The following is a 22726-nucleotide window of genomic DNA, read 5'->3' on the forward strand; positions in this document are numbered from 1 at the left end:
AATAACTAAGACGCTGTCTTACCAAGCAAAAACAAGATACAAGATTTAAACTGGACTCTTTACTCTTCAAAATCAATATTTCATCGGCTTCAGTTGTTAAGTTGCTAAGTCCATTTTTATAAACATGATAACAGAATAGTACAGCGTTGGATCCTTTTATGTGTTATTATTTCAGAATTAAGAAATATTTTATTTTCATTCACCAAATTTTCAAATCCCAAATTTGACGACAAATATGTAAAAAATTAAGATTTCTCGACCTCGGTTAAAAAAATTCAAAATGGACTTGACAACTTAACGACCTAAGCCAACGAATTTGATAAAGTACTGAACAACAAAATTATTTTACGAGTATTTAGGGATTAACAAGAAACAAATTGAAAAGAGATAAGATTAAGGAGTCTTACAATTTTAAAACTTTTCGACTTTGCGGTTTGTGGTGCAAAACTATTCTTTTTGCTGAATCTTGTGTGTTGAAACATATATTTCCTAGAACTGGTTTTGCTGTCGTTGAAAGAATCAATTTACAGACTTCACTTCTATGTTCTTCGCACGAGAGAATTGGATTCATGATTAGGCACGGAAAAAGATGTTCACATATGGATTGGCATGGTTTTTCGTGTTGTAAGTGTGGCAACATTTCGTCAATTATTTCAGCAATTTTTTGGATTATTGCCACAAAAACATCATTTGGATAAATTAAACCGCCTCGATCATGCAAGGAAATTAGTCGCAAAAGGGGCCCTGGAGTAGTTGTAGAAAGTAGAGGTGCTACGCAGGGATCGCAGTGTAATCGATCTTCTATCTTCTTAATTATATAACCTGCCAGGTATGCTATGGATGCCGAAAAAATGGTAATTTGTGGCAAGTTGTTTGTTTTCAAACCAAATATTTTCAATCTTAATTCCATAGGCAAAAGTTCATTGTGAGAGCGACAGTCTGGGTCTCTGTTTGAAGTCGAACGGGCCATGGTTGCAGAACTTATAAAATCTATGTGTTCGGCTGTATTTGACGTCTTAGTGGCTTTAACAATGCCACATCGAAGAATTTGACGTAAGGCATAATCGACTGTCCTTGCATCAGTGGCATCGTTGGAACCCCCTCTTAAGCGAACATGCGAAAACATAGCTTCCACAGCGTCGGAACTGAACGACCTCGTCAAAACATAATAGAAGCCGACTTGCTCCAATAAAAATTTGATACATAAGTATGTACTTCTTGCAGTAAATTTAAGTGCATGCGCAGTTTCATTAGTAAGGCCTTTAAATCCTGCAGCTCTGGAAGTTTCTTGTACGTCGTCAATGTACTTGGGAAATGTGTCGTCTAGCCATTGAAGACGTTCATCAGATACATCCACGTAAGGTGCAACATTACTATCTAGCGTATGAATATAATGTCGCCTGCTAGACACATTGTGCAGTTGAAAAAAATTGTACATATACTCCATGTACACAATGGAACTGTCCACTTCAGCAAAACGACTATCTCCAGCCTCTTTAAGGAACTTGAGTGACGCTGTTACTGCAGGCGAAAAAACTTGTATCGCCCTTAACACATTCATTTTTTCAAGGTTGGAGGGATAAAGGTGTTTATATGACAAGTTTCTCACCGGTTTTACAGGCATATCCTTCTGTAAAAGATGAAGTTCTTTTACATATGATGATGTTATTTTCCCCTGTGACGACAACATGTCGTGGTCTAAGAATAAATTCCTAGCATTTTTCAGAGCATGGCAATAATCAAAGCTTAGAAACAGCGGAATATGCTCTAAAACTGGGTGACTAATGGAATTTTGCAGTGTCCCATTACCAAATTTTTTAAAAAGCGATACATTGGTGGAAATATTGTCAGTCACGAACCTCAAAACAAGAAATCCACAATCCGTTAAAAGCTGCAATGTTTTCTTCGCTAATAAGTACAGGTCGTTTGTCGTTAATGACGCATGGAAAAAGTACCCTGCAGGTATAGTATATTTGGTACACAGACCATGCACCACAAAACAAAGCATCTTATTTGCTGTTTTAGGTTTATCTCCGACTACGTGTGTTCCTGCAGTTTCCAGGCCATAAATTTTATCGTCATTTCGACTGTACTGCACTTTTTCCTGTATGGACATATCGTCCATAATCAAAGAGCATATTCTCTCCACAGGTTTTTTTAAGTGGGCCACTTCGGCTAACAATCGCTCTTTAATTAGGTTATCTTGTCCTTTATATTCTCCGACAAATCTTGAAATAGTGGTCCTTGATGGCAATTTCACAAGATGGGTGCGACAAAAATTGTATCCTTTCGGCGAGCAATACCTCCAAATAGTACACGTTCGGACCATCAATTCCGACCATCTTGGTACTGTTTTGCTGTAATTTTGAAGAAGGTCCAAGACAAATACTGCTTTCTCATCTGAGTTGTTAGCCCTGTCGATGATCTTGTCAATGTTAAAGGTTTTCCATTTCTTTTTTAACGCCTCCAGCTCTTCCTTTAAGTGACTAACTTTTGAAAAACACTTGTTGTATTTCTCTTGCTTTCTCTTGAGTTTTAATTTTAACACTTTGCATTGATATCTGAGATCCCGTATTTCTTTGTCGTTGTCCAATTGTATTTGATCAACAATTGGGATTGGAATTGACGACACAATATTGGGTGGGTTCGTAGAATTGGTCGGATCAGCAAGATTAATGGGATTAACAAGGTCAGTGGGATCAGCAAGATCAGTGGAATCGGCAAGTTCAGCGAGCTCAGCAAGATTAGTGGAATCAGCGGGATCAGTAGGATTAATGGGAATCTGAAATGTATAAGCTTATAATAAAGTACGAAATGGGAATCCAAATTAATTAAAGCTACCTATACCAGGGTGATGAAAAAAAGGAGCCCATGCTACCTACCATGTTGCAATCAATTCTTTCCTGACTACAAAATTGAAAACCAAAACGAAATTTGTCCTTTTTTAACTAAGGTAAAAGTTTTTATAAACGATCAAACCCTGGATAAACTTTCTATAACAATTTCATTGTTAGACATCACATTTTTTTACCGTAAATGTAAAAGTGGTTTAACACAAGTTACTTTCTAGACCTTTCAAGGTATCGTCGGTTTAAGTCGTTGCTAACTCCATTTTTGAATAAATTGGTTTATTAGCGTTGAATTATTTTATGTATCATTATTTCAGAATTAAGAAACATTCTATTTTTAGTTTCCAAGTCTTTCAATCTCAGATTTGACAAGTATAAAAAAACAATTAAGATTTCTCGAGCTTAGTTAAAAAAATTCAAAATGGATTTCGCAACTTAACGAATTAAACCGACGGGATATTTTCGTTTGTTTTCTCATGATTAATTCACGCATGCGTGCAAATGGTTCAAACTTGAATTCGTTCTTGAAAGTGCGCCTTTGTTGAAAAACTAAGTTTCTCTCAATGCAAATCATAAATTACGGTTTTGTAAAATCATAAAGAGTGTTCAAAAAGTATCGTACCAGATCTTATACTTGCTTACGCATGAAACCATGCTTTTGGACTACCTAAAAATAATTTATACCAGAGTTCTTGACAATTTCGAAACCATTGATAATCTTTCGCAGAACCATAGTAAGGAGGTCATATCTAGACCATTGCAAGTTAATTTAAGTGAACGTAAACAGAACATTTAAGACAAACTCATTCACTCCACGCCCCATACCACGGCAAAAAATGTATCACACATTTAAGGCGTGTAATAAAAGCTTCTTATGTGAAGCTGAACATTTTGATCTAAAAAATTCTTACATTTATAATAGGAAGCGCATCTTTGCACAGACGCCTTCTTTTTGATACGCGCCTGATATGCTCATCTTCAAAATGCTCGGAGCATAATACCGTGTAATCGCTGATTTTGCTTACATCTAAAACAATAATGTTTTAATGGATTTATTACAGTTTTTTGTGAATCTTTCATACCACACACTGGTTTTAATAGGTTTAACCATTTTTTTCGAATTTTTTGATCCGCTGGAATACTGAAAAATGGTTCCTCCTGTCTTCCACACAAAAAACACTTTCTACCCATCGTGAAACCGTTGTACTTAACAAAATAATGTGCAAAATACAAAATGAATACAAAAAAGTGATTCAAATGTCAAAAAGCGCGTCATGTAATTTTGCCACAAAGTGACGGTAGACGGCGCTTTCTTACGTACATCAACTACGTCACGGCCTACTTGACGGGAACAACTTTGAGAGGCTATTGAACAGGCTTGATATAAGCGTCAGCGCATATGGATGAAGTTGGCGATGGTCAAAATAAGCGCCAAAATTCAAAAAAAAAATATGTAAAATAAAGTAAAAACCTGTAATTTTTGACATTTACGAAGTTCCAGACCTGTCACATAGATGGCGCCACTTTCGAGTCAAAACATCGCCGACTCCATCTTATACCAAGCCTGTTCAATTTTGATTTCTCCCCTTTGCAAAAAGTTCCCTCAAGGTCATCGCCGTACATACGCCAGCGACCCCAACGACGAGAAAACGTATCAAATTCTGGTGATAATTCTTTCATTTTGGTGACATTTCCGTCACTTTGAAGGTTGAAGTGATGATAGGTTAGGTATGTCGGGTAAATTCATCAAAAATTACGGCGTCTGGAATGCAAGGAAAGCGATTTCTCTGAACTTCCATAAAGAAAACAGATAATTCTCTTCGCGGAAACGGCTACTAATCAGAAATATATAATTAAAAATCAAAAAATGCGAGAACTGTGTTTCAAGAAATTGTCGAGAGTGGCGCTAGTGTACGCACGCCTCACGTACTCATGGCCTACTTCGCGGGAACAGATCTCGGAAGCTATTGAACAGGCTTGGTATAAGATGGAGTCGGCGATGGTCAAAATGAGCGCCTAAATTCAAAAAAAATATGAAAATAAAGTAAAAACCAGTAATTTTTGACATTTCTGAAGTTCCAGACCTGTCACATAGATGGCGCCATTTTTGAGTAAAAATGGGCGCCAAAATTCAAAAAAAATATGTAGATAAAGTAAAAACATGTTATTTTTGACATTTCTGAAGTTCCAGACCTGACACACAGATGGCGCCACTTTAAGGTCAGGTCAGGTCAAATTATGCTTAAAATTCAAGAAAAATATGTAAATTAACCCAGAAACTTGTCATTTTTGACATTTACAAAGTTTCAGACCTGTCACATAGATGGTGCCACTTTCGAGTCAAAATGGGCGCCAAAATTCAAACAAATATGAAAATAAAATAAAAACCAGTAATTTTTGACATTTCTGAAGTTCCAGACCTGCCACATAGACGGCGCCACTTTCGAGTCAAAATGAGAGCCAAAATTCAAAAAAAAATATGAAAATTAAGTAAAAACCAGTAATTTTTGACATTTCTGAAGTTCCAGATCTGTCACATAGATGGCGCCACTTTTGAGTCAAAATGGGCGCCAAAATTCAAAAAGAATATGTAAAATAAAGTAAAAACCTGTAATTTTTGACATTTACAAAGTTCCAGACCTGTCACATAGATGGCGCCACTTTCGAGTCAAAATGAGCGCCTAAATTCAAAAAAAATATGAAAATAAAGTAAAAACCAGTAATTTTTGACATTTCTGAAGTTCCAGACCTGTCACATAGATGGCGCCACTTTCGAGTCAAAATGAGCGCCAAAATTCAAAAAAAATATGTAAAATAAAGTAAAAACCTGTAATTTTTGACATTTACGAAGTTCCAGACCTGTCACATAAATGGCGCCACTTTCGAGTCAAAATGAGCGCGAAAATTCAAAAAAAAAATATGAAAATAAAGTAAAAACCAGTAATTTCGAAATTTCTGAAGTTCCAGACCTGTCACATAGATGGCGCCACTTTTGAGTAAAAATGGGCGTCAAAATTCAAAAAAAATATGTAGATAAAGTAAAAACCAGTAATTTTTGACATTTTGGAAGTTCCAGACCTGTCACATAGATGGCGCCACTTTTGAGTAAAAATGGGCGCCAAAATTCAAAAAGAATATGTAGATAAAGTAAAAACCAGTAATTTTTGATATTTCTGAAGTTCCAGACTTGACACATAGATGGCGCCATTTTCGAGGCAAAATGAGCGCCAAAATTCAAAAAAAATATGTAAATAAAGTAAAAACATGTTATTTTTGATATTTCTGAAGTTCCAGACCTGACACATAAATGGCGCCATTTTCGAGGCGAAATAAGCGCCAAAAATCAAAAAAAATATGTAAATAAAGTAAAAACCAGTAATTTTTGACATTTCTGAAGTTCCAGACCTGTCACATAGATGGCGCCACTTTAGGGTCAGGTCAGGTCAAATTATGCTTAATATTCAAGAAAAATATGTAAATTAACCCAGAAAATTGTCATTTTTGACATTTATTTAGTTCCAGACCTGTCACATAGATGGCGCCACTATCGAGTCAAAATGAGCGCCAAAATTCAAAAAAAAGTATGTAAAATAAAGTAAAAACCTGTAATTTTTGACATTTACGAAGTTCCAGACCTGTCACATAGATGGCGCCACTTTCGAGTCAAAATGAGCGCCAAAATTAAAAAATATATATATGAAAATAAAGTAAAAACCAGTAATTTTTGACATTTCTGAAGTTCCAGGCCTGTCACATAAATGGCGCCACTTTTGAGTAAAAATGGGCGCCAAAATTCAAAAAGAATATGTAACATAAAGTAGAAACCTGTAATTTTTGACATTTACGAAGTTCCAGACCTGTCACATAGATGGCGCCACTTTCGAGTCAAAATGAGCGCCAAAATTCAAAAAAAAAATATGAAAATAAAGTAAAAACCAGTAATTTTTGACATTTCTGAAGTTCCAGACCTGTCACATAGATGGCGCCACTTTTGAGTAAAAATGGGCGCCAAAATTCAAAAAAAATATGTAGATAAAGTAAAAACCAGTAATTTTTGACATTTCTGAAGTTCCAGACCTGTCACATAGATGGCGCCACTTTCGAGTAAAAATGGGCGCCAAAATTCAAAAACAATATGTAAATAAAGTAAAAACCAGTAATTTTTGACATTTCTGAAGTTCCAGACCTGACACATAGATGGCGCCATTTTGGAGGCAAAATGAGCGCCAAAATTCAAAAAAAATATGTAAATAAAGTAAAAACCAGTAATTTTTGACATTTCTGAAGTTCCAGACCTGTCACATAGATGGCGGCACTTTAGGGTCAGGTCAGGTCAAATTATGCTTAAAATTCAAGAAAAATATGTAAATTAACCCAGAAAATTGTCATTTTTGACATTTACGAAGTTCCAGACCTGTCACATAGATGGCGCCACTATCGTGTCAAAATGGGCGCCAAAATTCAAAAAAAATATGTAAAATAATGTAAAAACCTGTAATTTTTGACATTTACGAAGTTCCAGACCTGTCACATAGATGGCGCCACTTTCGAGTCAAAATGAGCGCCAAAATTCAAAAAAAATATGTAAAATAAAGTAAAAACCTGTAATTTTTGACATGTACGAAGTTCCAGACCTGTCACATAGATGGCGCCACTTTCGAGTCAAAATGAGCGCCAAAATTCAAAAAAAAATATAAAAATAAAGTAAAAACCAGTAATTTTTGACATTTCTGACGTTCCAGACCTGTCACATAGATGGCGCCACTTTTGAGTCAAAATAGGCGCCAAAATTCAATTTTCAAGATGCAAAAATAGTAAGGTAGTAAGGCTAAGTATTTTTTTTGACCCAAGATTTTTATTGTTTGTTAGTTTGTTGCGAGTTAATCTCATATTTTCCAAAGAGATGAAAATAAAAAATAAATAAATATACAGGGTGGCCCATCTAAGACTTTCGGGCTCAATATCTTTGTCATTTATGAACGGATTTTTCTAAAATTTAAAATATAATTTCTTGAATAGGTAAGGGTGATGTGACATTACCAGCGTCATCCTTGTCTTAAAAATGTTAATTTTACTTGTCTTATTTTAAATTTTAATTAGTTAAGATTTATGTCATTTTATAAAACATCAATAATTATCCGAGTGTGCCAAAACTCAACCGTCTAGCTAGTCAAGTTGCCGAGAAAAAGAGAAAAAAGACCCTCAACATTTCCAAAAGATGCAAAATCATAGTCGGCTATGAAAAAAATAATTTCCCACGCCCAATTTTGGACATCCCTGCGTTCGGTCTGTCAATAATCGCTGACGTCAGTGACGTTCTTGACATTTGTAATATTTCTCATTTGAGGTTATGTTTACTTTTGAGCATGATGATGAAAATCATTGATTTAAACTTGCGCAGAACGATTTATCTCGATATTTTGAAATTGGAAACTAATCACAATGCATCAGGCAACGTTTTGGTGCAAAAAATGCGTAGGCACAAGGAAATGTGAGTAAAAAAACTTGTTGAAAGTTGGTTATCACCAGAAAAATGATTGCAGATTGGTTTGCTATGAGGTGCAACTAGAATTCACGACTTCTTTAGAAATGTCACTGGTTTATTGGAAATGGAAATTCACTGACACGTATGCAGTGAAGCGATTTGACTCATTTATGATTGCATTTACGTTAAAACAGTTATTTCAATTATGATGGAGACAGAATTAGCTGATTTCATCCTTTTTCGGCAAACTTCTTTACTGCGCCTATAAAATGTATGGTACTAGATACTTTTAACATTTTTCTTTTGTTTAATAATGTCATTAATCCAAAGTAGATTAAGCTCGAAGCTCCAATATGTGAACTGCCGTAGTCAAGAAGTCAAAATTGGTTCACAATACGTATGAAATCTAGGACACGTAGTGCTGCTATCGAAAAATGCTGGTGCAGTCGGTATAGTTGGTATGCAAAAGTAACGAAGAATGCTGTATCGTTGAGTAGCTTAGAACCTACAAGAGCAACGGCAAAGACAAGCTTACCCATGTCAAAACGGAGTTTTGTGGTATTTAGTGGCTATGCGACTAATAAATTCGTATGTTTCAATTATGATTTGTAGAAACATAGTCGAATCGACAAATGTAGGCACAATTCTGCACACTTTCAAGACCGCCATGCTAAAAGGTGTTATCATGAAAGTTTTTTCAAGTCCAAATTGGTCGTACAGTACCATTAATATTCCGTTTCGAAAGATTAGCAAATGAAACTTTGAATAGGAAACCAACTAATGATACCAAGACGTATAAGTAATATAGAAATCAGATACATGTACTTACCGACAACTAAGCGGTTTTGGATCACCAAAAACGCATAATAGTGAGTTACATTTTCTAAGGTCATTGCAAATTGTAGGAACACTGTTTACATCTGATATTTCAGATTCGTGTTTTCGAACTGAATATGGTGCATGATGTTGCGAGTTGTATTTGTAGCTTCAACAAACCTTGCGAACTACCTAACGATCTAGGACCACTATACCCCCTCTATTATCATATGAAAAATGTGCTTGCACGGTATCAAGACAATTTCTCACTAAGAAAGAATAACGAGTCAAAGAAGTAGTGCAAGAAAAAAATGAAACAAAATGACAATGAACATCATTTATAACTGCGTTCTAATGAAAATTGCACACATGATATTTCTAACAAAGTATCGTCGGTCGACTCTTTCAATGGGATATAATTCTTTAAACAACCAATTAATAACTTGGACGAGTGAAAAAAGACGAACAAGACTGAAAGCAACACACTGAAAAAGATGCAGTACTTCAACACGGACTGTTACTTTCAATATTGAACCTGTTTTTTCTCAATGAACCGCTAAAAGATGCAAACATGTAAAGGACTCTTATTGACACCCTATCGTACCCTGCTGAAAGCATTAAGAACGATTGCAGAACGTTCTGGACGGTGTTGTTGACCACCATGAACGACTATGCCACTTGGATTCTTCTAACATGGGTGGATATGTTTGACGGACAGTAACCAAGCTGCTAAAAGTGCAAAACCCTGCTTGATGAATTCGATGATGAGTCGCCGTCAACATGATATGGTAAGTGTTCAGCGAAGGCAAGTGACTAGTACCATCGAAGCAATTGTTCCAGTTGAAAGCGACAAGCGATTTGCTCGGACCAAGGGACCGCAAATTCATTCTTCACCATCACAGAACATATTCAAAAACTTATGCTGCCCCTAATTGTTTGTGTCCATTTCGTTACAAGAAAGTTCAAGAAATGAGTTGCTAGTAAAAAGAAAAGCCAAATCTCATCGCATCGCCAACAAACAAAATGGTAGTGACCAAACGCTTACAATATTCCAACATTATTTGCACTTGTTATAAATGTTCAAAGTACAGAGTACAGTGTAAATATCTGATACATTTGTAAATTTTTGTACATTCGTTCATTACTATTGTAGAAAATATGGTGTTACATTGCTATAATTGTCACTGGTATAGTTTATTCACTGTTAAAACTTTGTACCTTACAATAAAATACCTTGTAACAAATTATTTGTTAATCAAAGTAAAGTCGCTTCCTGAAAAAGGACGAAATCTTGTGATCATCTAATTCTGTCTTCATCATAAATGAGATTACTGTTTTAACGCAAATGCAATCATAAATGAGTCAAATCGCTTCACTGCATACGTGTCACCGAATTTCCATTTCCAATAAACCTGTGACAGTGCTAAAGAAGTCGTAAATACTAGTTGCACCTCATAACGAACCATTCTGCAATCATTTTTCTGGTGACGACCAACTTTCAACAAGTTTTTCGCTCACATTTCCTTGTGCCTATGAAATTTTTGCACCAAAACGCTGTCTGATGCATTGTGATTAGTTTTCAATTTCAAAAGATCGGGATAAATCGTTCTGCGCAAGTTTAAATGAATGATATTCATCATCATGCTTAAAAGTAAACATAACCTCAAACGAGAAATATCACAAATGTCGGGAAACGATGCTCGGTTCAATGCATTGTGATTAGTTACTAAAAGATCGAGATAAAAAATCGTGAATGTGCATGTTTAAATCAATAGTCCTCATCATAATGCTCAAAAATAAACATAACCTCAAATGAATGTCACAAATGTCATGAATGTCACGGATTCATCAACAAGTCAGGGATGTCCAAAATCTAAACTCGCTGTAGAAGTCAATTGTTTCATAGCCGACTATCAGTTAGTATCTTTTGGAAATGTTGAGGTCCTTTTTTGTCTTTTTCTCGGCAACTTGACTTGCTAGACGGTTGATTTTTGGCACACGCGTATAATTATTGCTGTTTTATAAAATGACATAACTTTTAACTAATTAAAATTTAAAATAAGATAAGTAAAATTAACATTTTTAAGACAAGGATGACGCTGGTAATGTCACATCATCCTTACCTATTCAAGAAATTATATTTTAAATTTTGGAAAAATCCGTTCATAAATAACAAAGATATTGAGCCCGAAAGTCTTAGATGGGCCACCCTGTATAAGTAAAAAAATAAATAACAACACATACAGGATGTCCGGAAAGAAGCGCACCACCGTTAGTGAAACTGTATCATCGGACAATGTCATAGATCACCGGAAAAATGCTAAAAAAATCCATGTCTTCAATTCTTCGAGGTATGATGGATTGAAGAGGCAAAGTTTGATGCTGATTAACGATTTCTCTACAATAATTTTACGTTCAAATATATTTGTTACCTAAAGGACAACCTTCTAAAAATGCGAGGCAAAGTTTGATGCTGATTAACGATTTCTCTACAATAATTTTACGTCCAAATATATTTGTTACCTAAAGGACAACCTTCTAAAAATGCCTGAAAACTGTAATCAAGATTTTTGAACCAACAATCTCGATCAGTGTGGCATCGTTCACGTGAAACCATAGTTACATTACTCGTTCATGAACCGACCTGACTAATGCCAACAAAACAACAGCAACGTTACTATGGCTTTGAATACTGGAAATTTATTGTTCCCCCAATAGTAGTATTGTTGGCGTTAGTCGGTTCATGAACAAGTAATATAACTATGGTTTCATGTGAACGATGTCACACTAATAGAGATTGTTGATTACAAAATCTTATAAACAGTTTTTTTACATTTCTAACAAAATTTTTTCGATTTTTTTTTTGCACCATGCCTTTGCGTAAAATGTCCTTTAGGTAAAAAATTCTTTTGAACCTAAAATTACTGCACAGAAATCGTTAATTTTGTCATTAAACTTTTCCTCTTTAATTCATAAAATTGAAGACATGCTTTTTTTTAACATTTTTCCGGTGATCTATGGCATTGTTCGATGATACAGTATCGCAGTGGTGCGCGACTTTCCGGACACCTGTATGTATCGAGAGATCAAATAAAAACTCACCCTCAGTTGGGTTTGTTTCTTTTGATTCTGTCATGTGAAGTGTCGGTTAATCACATTTTAAAGACAATTTAATATAATACTTGGAATTCTTCTAGAACGATAGATTAGCTTTCTTGCTTTTAGGACTCTACCTGGAAAACTGGTAATGACTATGGTTTCTTTGCAAACCTCACTCTAATTTCTCTACCTGTCAAAGCACATTTACACAGATTTTAAAACCAATTTTGTTTTCCAAAATAGTTTACCTGATGTATTTTGTCTTATTTGGAAGTGCTCAAAACACACATGCGCCAGATTTTTAAATTTGTTGCAATGGATTTTATTAATAACTAATTTTAATTTAATTAATTTTAATTTATTATCATTAATGGTAAATTCCCAATACATTAAATTAATTTCGAGGGACATTGTATTTCGAAATAAGAAAAATCTATGAAACAAACTCCGAACCAAGGCAAACTTATCTGCCTGGTTTATTGCTGTACTGCGGTAGAAAATATGTTAATTTTACCGACGATATTCATCCTTAGGATGATTGGCATGTGTCAAATAGTTAGTATGTTGGGTTGCATATTTTTCAAAACACGAATTTTAGTTGAGGGGTAGAACAGCCTTAAGGCTATGCCTACCCCGGCCTAAGTGCATAGGAAATAGCGCAAAACGCCATTACTTTTTACGGCCACAAATTAAGAGTTGGAGTTTTGATTTTTTTTGTACGTGTAGATAATATCTAAATGTACACGGGAAACTCTTTGATTTTCAAAATTTTCTTATAAATTTATTTAAAAAAAAATAAAACTGAAAAAACGCCATGTCGTTTTACGGGCACAGTTTTAGGAATTTTTGCTTGAACCACTCGATAGATAGGTAGTTTTATTCTACATCCGGGAAACTCCTTGGTTTTCCCAAACATGAGAAGTTTCTTTCGAAAAAAATAAAATGTGATGTAAAAATGATTCCCAATTTTCTAAAAGTCGGCAACCAACACTTCAATGTTCCCATGATTTACAGCCCCTCACAACAGGGGGTCTCTAATCCTAATCACGGTGCGACGACTACAGCTCGACCGATCGGCGATTGCCATTTCGACCCCATTTTGGTACTTACTTACTACAATTGCGTCCAAAAATAAAGCACCATCCCATTGCTTATTTCCAAACAGCATCGGAAAACATTTTGAGGGCCTTGCTGGGGCAGGTACAAGTCCGTTCTTGACCTCCCCAGCACATCTGGATAGTCATAAAATGATAATTTTTCAATGTTTGCAAAAACCCTGTTCTAACATTATTTAGATCTTATTTTGTTGTGCTGTGATGGTAAAAGAAACGTATAAATACGATGGAGCGTTTATGACTTTAACTTTTTAAACAGTTTCCACCAAACTTACCGCAAGACCCCATAAACATAATCACCCTCAAGTGGTGGGTCTTGTCTGATGACCAGAATTGATCCCCAATAAATTACAGCCTTTCTGTTGATTTAAATTTACTGGAATTGGGGAAAAAATATTTGGAAGTAAAGTTTCAGGACATACAGACAAATTTACTGAACGTGTGAAGTTGAGTTTAGTTTTAATCTAATGTGGACTTGTAATAATAGAGTTGACGAATGATTAAAATTTAGATTAGCTTAAAAGTGCAGTATGAAATTTTTCAAATTTCGCTTAAATTAAATAAAAATATAATTGTCAATTTTGACATGTTAAATCACTTGCTCTCATTGTTTCGTAACTTTTTCACTTACAAGTTAGTAGAAACATACGTTAATTACTAGTGAAAAAAATGAAGAATATTTGAGTTTCTTAAGTCCCAAACAATGACAGAAAATGTATTTTTATGGCAAAGTTGAAAAAACCATATTTTATAGCTAGAGACAAATAATTAAAAAAATTATACACCCGGTTTACAGAAACTAAATTAGATCCTTAATTTTGATCAAAGATTTTTACGAAACCAAATAACGTTACTCGGGTTTTTACATCTGAAAAACTCGAGAAAATGTAAAAATTGACGCTTCAAAAATTATAAATGCTAGTGGTTATAATCACTAAAACATGTAAACAGTTTAGCAAAATTACCAACACTAGTATTGTTGCTAAATCTTTCACAGCACTAGGATTGTTAAATGTGCCTTTATACAATCTACTGCTAAAGTGATACTGTTCCTCTTACAATTTAGAATGAAATAAAATATTTAACATTATGTTAAAGTGACATAAGTAAGTTGCAAGTCTAATTTAATTTCATTAAACCGATCTATACTTAGTTATTTACTATTGATCAGAATTAAAATCCGATTGTTCTAAAATTTAATTATTTAGCAATGAAAGCGAATTATGAGAAGAAAAATGAACGTTAGAATAATCAATAATTTTAAGAAATAAACTAGAAATTAAAAATTACATCTTTAATTAAAATTAATAATTAATTCCATCAAATGTCAGAAATCAAACTTAATTAAATGCGTGATTAATTTAATCGCAATCAACTTATAGTAGAAACGGGGTCATTGATTAAGAATACAAACATTGATTCAAAATTTCTTTCAATGTTGTTTAGTTTACTCAATCTGCATGAGTTTTAGAGTGAGTTGTAAATAAAATCAGATCTTAAGCAAACCAACCCAAAAGTTCTAGGGGTAAATGGGTAAATGTATTGTTGGGTCATATTCTGTTCATACCATGGTGCATTATTTTTGGACGCAATTGTACCAAGAATTGAAGACTGCCGCATCTGAATACAATAACATTTTAATCCTCATGCAAGATTTCTAAAAACAAATTTTATTTGTCGACTTTTTAATAATTAGTTTAACGATTGCAAAAGATTTGCAATCGTTAATCTAATTAAAAAGTCACTGTTCAAAACCTTTTTTTCTCCGTTGGGTGTGGTACCTTGAGTTTAGATTTAGTCAAATCAAACGTATCTTTGTTGACAAAAAATTTGCCTTTGATTCTTGAACAAGTTCCTCAGTAACTTGCATTACAACATTGCATTTAAACAGTATCCTATATTAGGACAACGGATTAATTTCATTTCATACATTGATTGTTATAAATTTTATTGCATCATTGACCATTTGGTCTTTTGCTGTAGGCAGGGTGCAGTGTTTTCTCAAGACCAAAAAGATCAGCACCGAGTTGTCTCCCATGCATGACCGTCATATTGAAATAAAAAGATTAGATATAGATTTTAGATACCAGCACAGCTCTATATTGTTACTTCGATGTGTTTTGGCAACTTCCTCAACTTTGTAAAAATAATTACGCAAAACATGATTTTACATTTTTAATGATTCCTTTACACATATCTCAAATTGTGCTACTGTAGCAACTTTTTAAACTTTTCCAAAATGATAAAAACATTCATTGAGGTAGACATTTGTTCTCAATATTTGAAATATTTAGTTGTGTCAATTTATGTTATTTTTTAATTTTTTCTAATGGTCATAAAATGCATAGTTTTTTGACGTCCACATAAAAAGTAAACAGAAATTAGTCCTAAAGTTTAATACACAGTAATACTTAGAATACTTCTAAATCGATAGATACCTTTTATAATTTTGAAACTCACGTTAATTCCTGATGGCAAAGTATAACTACACAAATTTTAATAGCTATTTGTGTATTAAGAGCGCAAAAATTCACATTGTTGATGAACGAGACAAAAAGTCTAAAGTCGCGCAGCAACCTCTCTATAGTCAGAATTTTATAGCTTTGGTTTAACTCCGCCTACCTTTTGAGCCAATTGAATTTTAGCTGGAAGTCTGATTTACTCTGCAACATTTTGATAGTTCGTTGATATTTGCTAAAAGCCGGGATAGAAATGTCCACACATTAGAAGACGAAACACGATCAAAATCGACAAAGGTTTCACGATTAATTGAATTCCCGCAAAACTGCGAATTTTTTTGACAAGTGTGACACTAGAGTTGTAAAATTTTTGATTATGTTGTGTAAAGAAGGCTAGCTATTCCTCGATTCGACAAATTCAAATCGTCATTTATTCATGTGGGCGGAGTTAAACCAAAGTTACAAAATTCCGACTATAAATACAAACATTTTTTCTACTATCTTGCATTTTCCGCGATTAAAAACAACTTCTACATCTAATTTTTATATTAGTAAGACCCAACTGCACTCCACGTTCAATGTTGCTATGAAAAAATCTACCTAGGGCATAAGCGATTTATCGAAGAAAAATTTCTGAGCGAGCGTTTTTTCAATTTTATGACGCTAGAGCAATAAAGTGACAAAGTTTCTCGGAAAACATAAACTTTGCGTTGTCAAAAAAAAAATTGTTGCTCTAGAACATACTCTTTACCTACCTGTAATATTTTGTGTTATTCGAAAGTACCCAAATATCCGTTTTAAATTTGATGATTTTATTAGATACCAGCGTATGCGTTGAAGACAAGAAATGACAAGATGAACTAATATCTAATTTTAATTTACTTAAATTTATTATCAATAACACTGCGTGACAAAGTTTTAGTAGCCAAAAAACTGTTATATTCTATAGGTAGCCCACCTTTTTATAAAACATATGCCGTAGTATGTAGCTTATTACTTTGTAAGTTTTAAACTTTTTTGTTTACAAAATAAAAGTCTTTACATTGTCAAATACAACCAATTTAAAATTTGTGCAAAAAGATCGAATTTTGTATTTAAGGGTAAAAAAATCGTATCAAAGTTGGCGACTAAACAAGTTATGATTTACATATAATTTTTGATTAACCATACATACATTAAAATCATAAGTAAAGTAGAACTACAATTTCTTTTCTGTTTTTTTTAACTACTTATGTTAAAAGTTGGCATGTGAAGTTTTTGAGGTAATGATGTTGTTTGGGTATGTATTTTGTTTGGATTACATATGTACATAGTACAGTGTAATTTTAAAAATAAAATTGTGATGGTACACATTTTTAACGAAACATTTTTTACTCGGAATATTAAGTTTATTAGATCCATGCATCATTTATTATTTTTCTATAAAAGCCTTTTCGAGGGACATAATACTTTGAACTCAGGAAAACGTTCGAAACAAACTCCGAAACAAGGCAAACTTATCTGTCTGGTTTACTGCTGTACTGCGGTAGAAAATATGTTAATTTTACCGACGATTTTCACCCTTATGGATGATTGGCATGTGTCAAATGGTTAGTATGTTGGGTTGCATATTTTTCAAAACACGAATTTTAATTGAGGGGTAGAACAGCCTTAAGCGCTGTGTCCCTCAAGTTCGAGGTATTCACTTTCGATGGAGGTCGGTTTCAAAAAAAGTGAAACGTGGTGCTTCCAATAATTGGGCCGCAGAAATTACAACCGGCTTGCGCCGCAAGTGAGCCTCCGTCCAAAAATCTTCAAAACCCGCAAGGATGGCTCACATAAGCAACGATTTCTGCGCCTACAATCACCACCGGCTCACACCACCAAAGATGATTGCCGATCCGGTTGGCATTTCGCCAGTGACTTGTTAGATAAATAGACCGAGGATACAAAAATGGCGGAATAGCACTTTTGCTCTCTCTTGCCACACACTAATTATAAGTCAGCAGTGCGCATATGTGGGCATTTATGGTCGAAAATCGGCTGCAGTAGTGACATTTGACATTCTATTCCACGTGTTTCCGCCATTTTAGCACGTGTGTTCTGATTTTCATAATCATTAGCGATTATACAGTATATTAATTTGTGCTTATCGCATCTAGTATTTTACCTTTTGAGAATTATTAGGTTAAAATGCATTGCATTATCTGTGGCACGGTGTATGCGAATTCATCGATTTCGTTGTACACGTAAGTAAAATTGTTTGTATGGGTAATAGCTATTTATTTGAGAAGGATATTAAGTAATTCATAATGAACGAGGACGTTACTTGCTAACGTCCGAGTTTTTTATGAATTAGTTAATATCCGTAGTAAATACAAAGCTTTATCGAAACATGTACGAATGAGGCAATGCTACCACCCAACAGTTCTGCAAATTTCCAATTTTTGACTTAATTTTTGAACGCGTTGAACAGCGAGAAAAGCATTTCCCAAAATATTTTATGTTACAGTTAATATAAATAAATGAGAAATCTTCGGATTTTGGTCTTCGATGTTGCTTTAATTTTCGAAAATACATTGAATATTATAAATTAAGGGCCACTATGCTATTATGAATTATTTCTATCATCTCTATTATGAAGTACTTTACATGTAAGCATAGAAACGTATTAGATACATCTTAATGTTCATGTTTCGATAAAATAACATACATTTATCAATTACTATCTAATATAATTTTCAGATTGCCAAAAGAAGCTGAAAGACGGTCTACATGGCTGATGTCATTAGGACTAGATCCTAATAAATACCAAAATGCATCATCAGCAGCTCGAATATGTGCGTTACATTTTTACTTTTTATAATATGTGTGATTATCCCACATAACTTTCTACGGCTTGGTGTATCCAGTCAAAAAGCCAAGCCTTTACGGCCAATGGTGCTACAGCAAACACCATCAAGTGGATTAGGCCTACTGGGGAAACCACTTTATAAAAAAAACGTGCCACAGGCTCTACCTCTTGGGTGGTATGGAAATGAGCATACATTTACAATAGTGTATTTTATTAATTATATTGTAGACGTTTTTATTTGTGCCAACATGAGTTGTAAAACCTTAAATTTTTTTTAAATTGTACCATTATGAACTTTTATAAAGCAATTAAAAACAGCCATTTCTCATGTCCTCGCAGCATTTAAATTTCGCGCACACGTGTGTATTACTACTTCAACTTGTAAAGCATGCGCAGACATCGTCAATGAACAGGCGAACTGGAAAGGATAGAGAGTGTGGCCAAGTATGTGCATCGCACAAAGATAGAACGGATAGAACGCACGTCGCGTAGAGATGATCTCTGGATTTTTGACAGGCGCTCGGTCTATTTATCTAACAAGTCACTGCATTTCGCGCCCTCCAGAAACCTCTGTAAAAAAGGGGAAGTACGTCACGTAGTGGTCAAAAGTGAGGTTATACGGTTTGTTTACAATGCGAAAACACGAAAGAAATAACGCAATGTTGAAGGATAACCGGAAATGAACAACCAAACCAAACTAAAAGATAAAACTGAAACATGGACACTAAAACTGAGGTGACTGCTTGGCTCCAAACAAACAACTTCCTCAACCAAGCCAAACTAATACATTATTTCAGCGCTGGAGGATTCCTGGATGATGTTGGACCTCTAAAAGCGTGTTACTTTGGGAGACTTCTACTACCGCCAGAGTTTAGCGTCAGCGTATTCTCTAGCCCCGCCAACAAACTAACCTCAAAATAGCGCACTAACTGCTACGCTTGCTAAAAATTTGTACCGTTACAATGAGGATGAAGAGGATGATTATGAAGATCCTGGTTTAGCGGGGGCACAGGGGGTATTGGTGGTTGGTGGTAGAACGATAACTGTGGTGGTTCAAGCTAAGCTCAAGAGGAGTCTTCAGAATTCCCGGAATCATCACTGAGGAAAAAAAGCAGTTAGTACAAAATTTCATTTGTAAAAAAACAAATGCACACAAAGAATAACCTTTTACACATGAAACATTTCATTAATTCATTTTTATATTCAGGGTGTATCAAAAATGGCGGATATGCTCTACAGTACATTGTTGAAATACCTTGATAGAGTCTAAAAAAAATGTTAAAAAAAATTTTTGGCTACTACTTTTTGAGAAAATCGAACTTTTTAAGTGCTGAATATTTTGGGAATTTCTTTTTCCAATAGTTATAACAATTTTTAAATGGCTACGTTAAGTACTTTTAGTTATGCTTGTGACCTTGCTAAAAGAGCCTACAGTTAATGCACTTTGGAGAAAACGAATTTACCGAAAATGTTGTGAAGAGACTCTATAAACTCTAAGTTTTCGAGTGTTGCAGATTTAAAATTCTTTTGTTTAAACTGCTATTGGTTCAATTTTCGCTCCATACTTCTTCAATCCAAAATTTATTGAACTGAAAAGTCGAAATCGCTAATTTCATCCCCACGACGAATTAATTAATTCTTTCATTCTTGCTGAACTTCTAACGTAATGCGATGTTTTTTTTCATAAGTTGGTTTGGAATTACACTTTCCTTTCGTCTACAAAGAAATAATAAGCTGAGAATACATTTTTCTTAACATAAATAAAGGCAAGCCAAAAGTAATCATTAAGCAAAAATTGTATTTAGGAAAAAATAAAAACATTGTTCAAAATTTCTGCCTTCAGCGTCTAAACATGCTAGTGCTCTTCTTGACACATTTTCTTGAACCCTGGCTAACATGTTAGCATTAATTGCTGCCCCGGCTACATGAATTCGTTGTATTAAAACGTTTAAATTATCAGTTGGTGTTTGATACACCAAATTTTTTATTTGGCTCCAAAAGAAAAAATCTTGGGGGTTTAAGTCCGGCGATCTGGGTGGCCATAAGACGGGTCCATTCCTCCCTATTCACCGATTTGGAAAGTTGGTCTCGCATTGTGAGGTGGAGCGCCATCTAACTGGAACCACACCTGGTTCAACCTCTTTCAACTGTCCAAAAAAAATTCGGTCTTGTGTAGAAAATGTAAAAAAAATCCCATTCAGACGATTGGGTATAATAAAAGGTCCAATTAAATGGTTACCTAAAATCCCAGCCCAAATATTTGCACTAAAACGATGTTGATGATCCACCTGCGTGAGTAAAAATGAGCATTATGCTGATTGAAATAACCATTTCTTGGGAACGTTGCCTCATCACTCCATAACACATTTGCGGCAAAACTTGGATGTTGGGCAATTTGTGCCACGAGCCAATTACAATAATTTGACCGTCTTGCAAAATCTTGAGAGAGCAATGCTTGGACCCTTGTGAAATGGTAAGGGTGAAGCCTTTCTTCTCTAATGATTCTGTTGACCGACGTGTGATTAACATCCAGTTGAGTGGAAATTTCACAGGTACTTATTGCTGGGTTTTCATGCACCAAATGTACGACTTCTTCTAGTTGCGGTGTTCGGGTTGTTCTCGGACGCCCTCAATCATGGACATTAATTCCTAGAGGGTTAAGGCTCCCTGTTTCTCTTACTCTACCGTCTAATCTTCGGATAGTATTAGTTGACGGGTGTCGCCCAGCGCCTAGGAGGGTAATGCTCTCCATACACCCTTGCAGCTACCGCAGCATTACCATCACGTTCTCCCAAAATGAGGTACATATCAGCGTACTCATTGTTTTCATACATTTTGACAAGTTTGATTATAACTGTCAAATCAAGTCAATTTTGATATCAGCCATCTATTTTCTTTTCTGTTTTTGCACGTGAAAATCACCTCGTTGCCAAATGTAATTCGATCGATTTTTGTTCAAAAATAGAAATTAAAAACTTGATAAATTTAAGTTAGAATGGAATGCAGTCGGGATAAATGGAAACAATAACATTAATTAACAGTATTACAACTAGTTACCACAGTCATGCTTGCATATGCTAGAATATACATCCTCTTCATTGGGTTACCTTTGAGATGCTATAACATTAAGAAAATGGGGCAGAGATTTTTTTTACTATTTTTCCCGTGTTCTTTAAACAATTCTCAGCAAAGTACTGAAGAGCCTATCCGCCATTTTTGATACACCCTGTATGTACATGTCGTTTATATTTTTTTCTTTTTGAGCACTTCTGAAAAATTAGTAACTGTTGATAAAATTTTACCTCAAAAGTGTTATGTATTCAGTAGATAAATTTTGCGAGATAGAATTTTTCGAAATGTTTCTCGATTATTCTATGTCGTAGAAGTTTATGCACCATTTTTCTGCTGCATAACAGTTGAATATTCGATCACAATGAGTCTGTTTTTCTTGTTTTTCCCACACGTACACTTCCATATTGTCTTATCTCGATTTCAACAATTATTCAAGAATATTGTTAGCTCAATAAGTTTATCAAGTTTTAAGCTACTTCCCGAAGTGGTAGTGGGCCTTTTAATCTTCAACAAACTTTGCGATAACGCGATAACAAGAAAAATTGGCCAAAAAAAACACAGCAAAAATAAATGACCAGGCCTTCTATGATACATTGCAATAATGCATCATTTGTTGGTTGCATATACAGGGCGTTTTTGAAATACACCACCAAAAATTAAACATGGTCTTTGATACCTTTAAGTAATAGAATTGACTATTTTTTAACTTTTTTTAACGATTAAAAAAACATCTTTTACCACTTATACCCTTTTCAAAACGTTTGTACCCACTGAAATTTTATTGGGTGTTGAAGATGGGAAAACAAATCATTGTTCACTGATCTACTGTTACGTTAATTTTTGGCATTCGTTCGCATTCCTATCAGCCAAGAAGGGCGGGCTGATACTATGGTGGACACAGAATCTTGAACGGTCTGTTCATGTCATTTAAAAAAATTCAATGTAAATCAACCTTTATCGTCATTATGATTGATGTTGTCAATAAAAAAAATAAATTA

General features: G+C 34.5%; 1 protein-coding gene and 1 long non-coding RNA gene across 4 annotated transcripts; both read left to right on the top strand.

Annotated features, from left to right (window-relative positions):
* Positions 1 to 1275: 1275 nt before the first annotated feature.
* LOC148172194 (uncharacterized) lies at positions 1276 to 2335 on the top strand. Of its 3 annotated transcripts, none has more exons than XR_015770296.1 (3): positions 1276 to 1357; positions 1408 to 1976; positions 2026 to 2335. It is a non-coding gene; the product is annotated as an uncharacterized LOC148172194 (long non-coding RNA). The 3 variants fall into 3 exon arrangements; XR_015770295.1 differs by lacking the exon at positions 1276 to 1357 and having other exon boundaries at positions 1366 to 1570; positions 1621 to 1976; XR_015770297.1 differs by lacking the exon at positions 1276 to 1357 and having other exon boundaries at positions 1366 to 1962; positions 2026 to 2134.
* Positions 2336 to 4836: 2501 nt separating this feature from the next.
* LOC148172195 (uncharacterized) lies at positions 4837 to 8543 on the top strand. Its single transcript, XM_088038826.1, has 5 exons — positions 4837 to 4851; positions 5173 to 5175; positions 5268 to 5296; positions 7993 to 8340; positions 8393 to 8543. The coding sequence occupies exons 1-5, from the start codon at positions 4837 to 4839 to the stop codon at positions 8541 to 8543; spliced, it is 546 nt and encodes a 181-aa protein (XP_087894952.1).
* Positions 8544 to 22726: the final 14183 nt, after the last annotated feature.

The sequence above is a fragment of the Gnatocerus cornutus genome, chromosome 6, assembly GCF_029298725.1.
Source record: "Gnatocerus cornutus isolate USDA-ARS CGAHR chromosome 6, icGnaCorn1.1, whole genome shotgun sequence".
Lineage (NCBI taxonomy): Eukaryota > Metazoa > Arthropoda > Insecta > Coleoptera > Tenebrionidae > Gnatocerus > Gnatocerus cornutus.

Bases quoted from the DNA above. Each gene is read 5' to 3' on its own strand.
- LOC148172195 (XM_088038826.1), top strand. The intron at 5,297-7,992 runs GTCAAAATGAGA...TAATTATCCGAG, and splicing joins ATAGACGGCGCCACTTTCGA to TGTGCCAAAACTCAACCGTC. The intron at 8,341-8,392 runs GTGAGTAAAAAA...AAATGATTGCAG, and splicing joins ATGCGTAGGCACAAGGAAAT to ATTGGTTTGCTATGAGGTGC.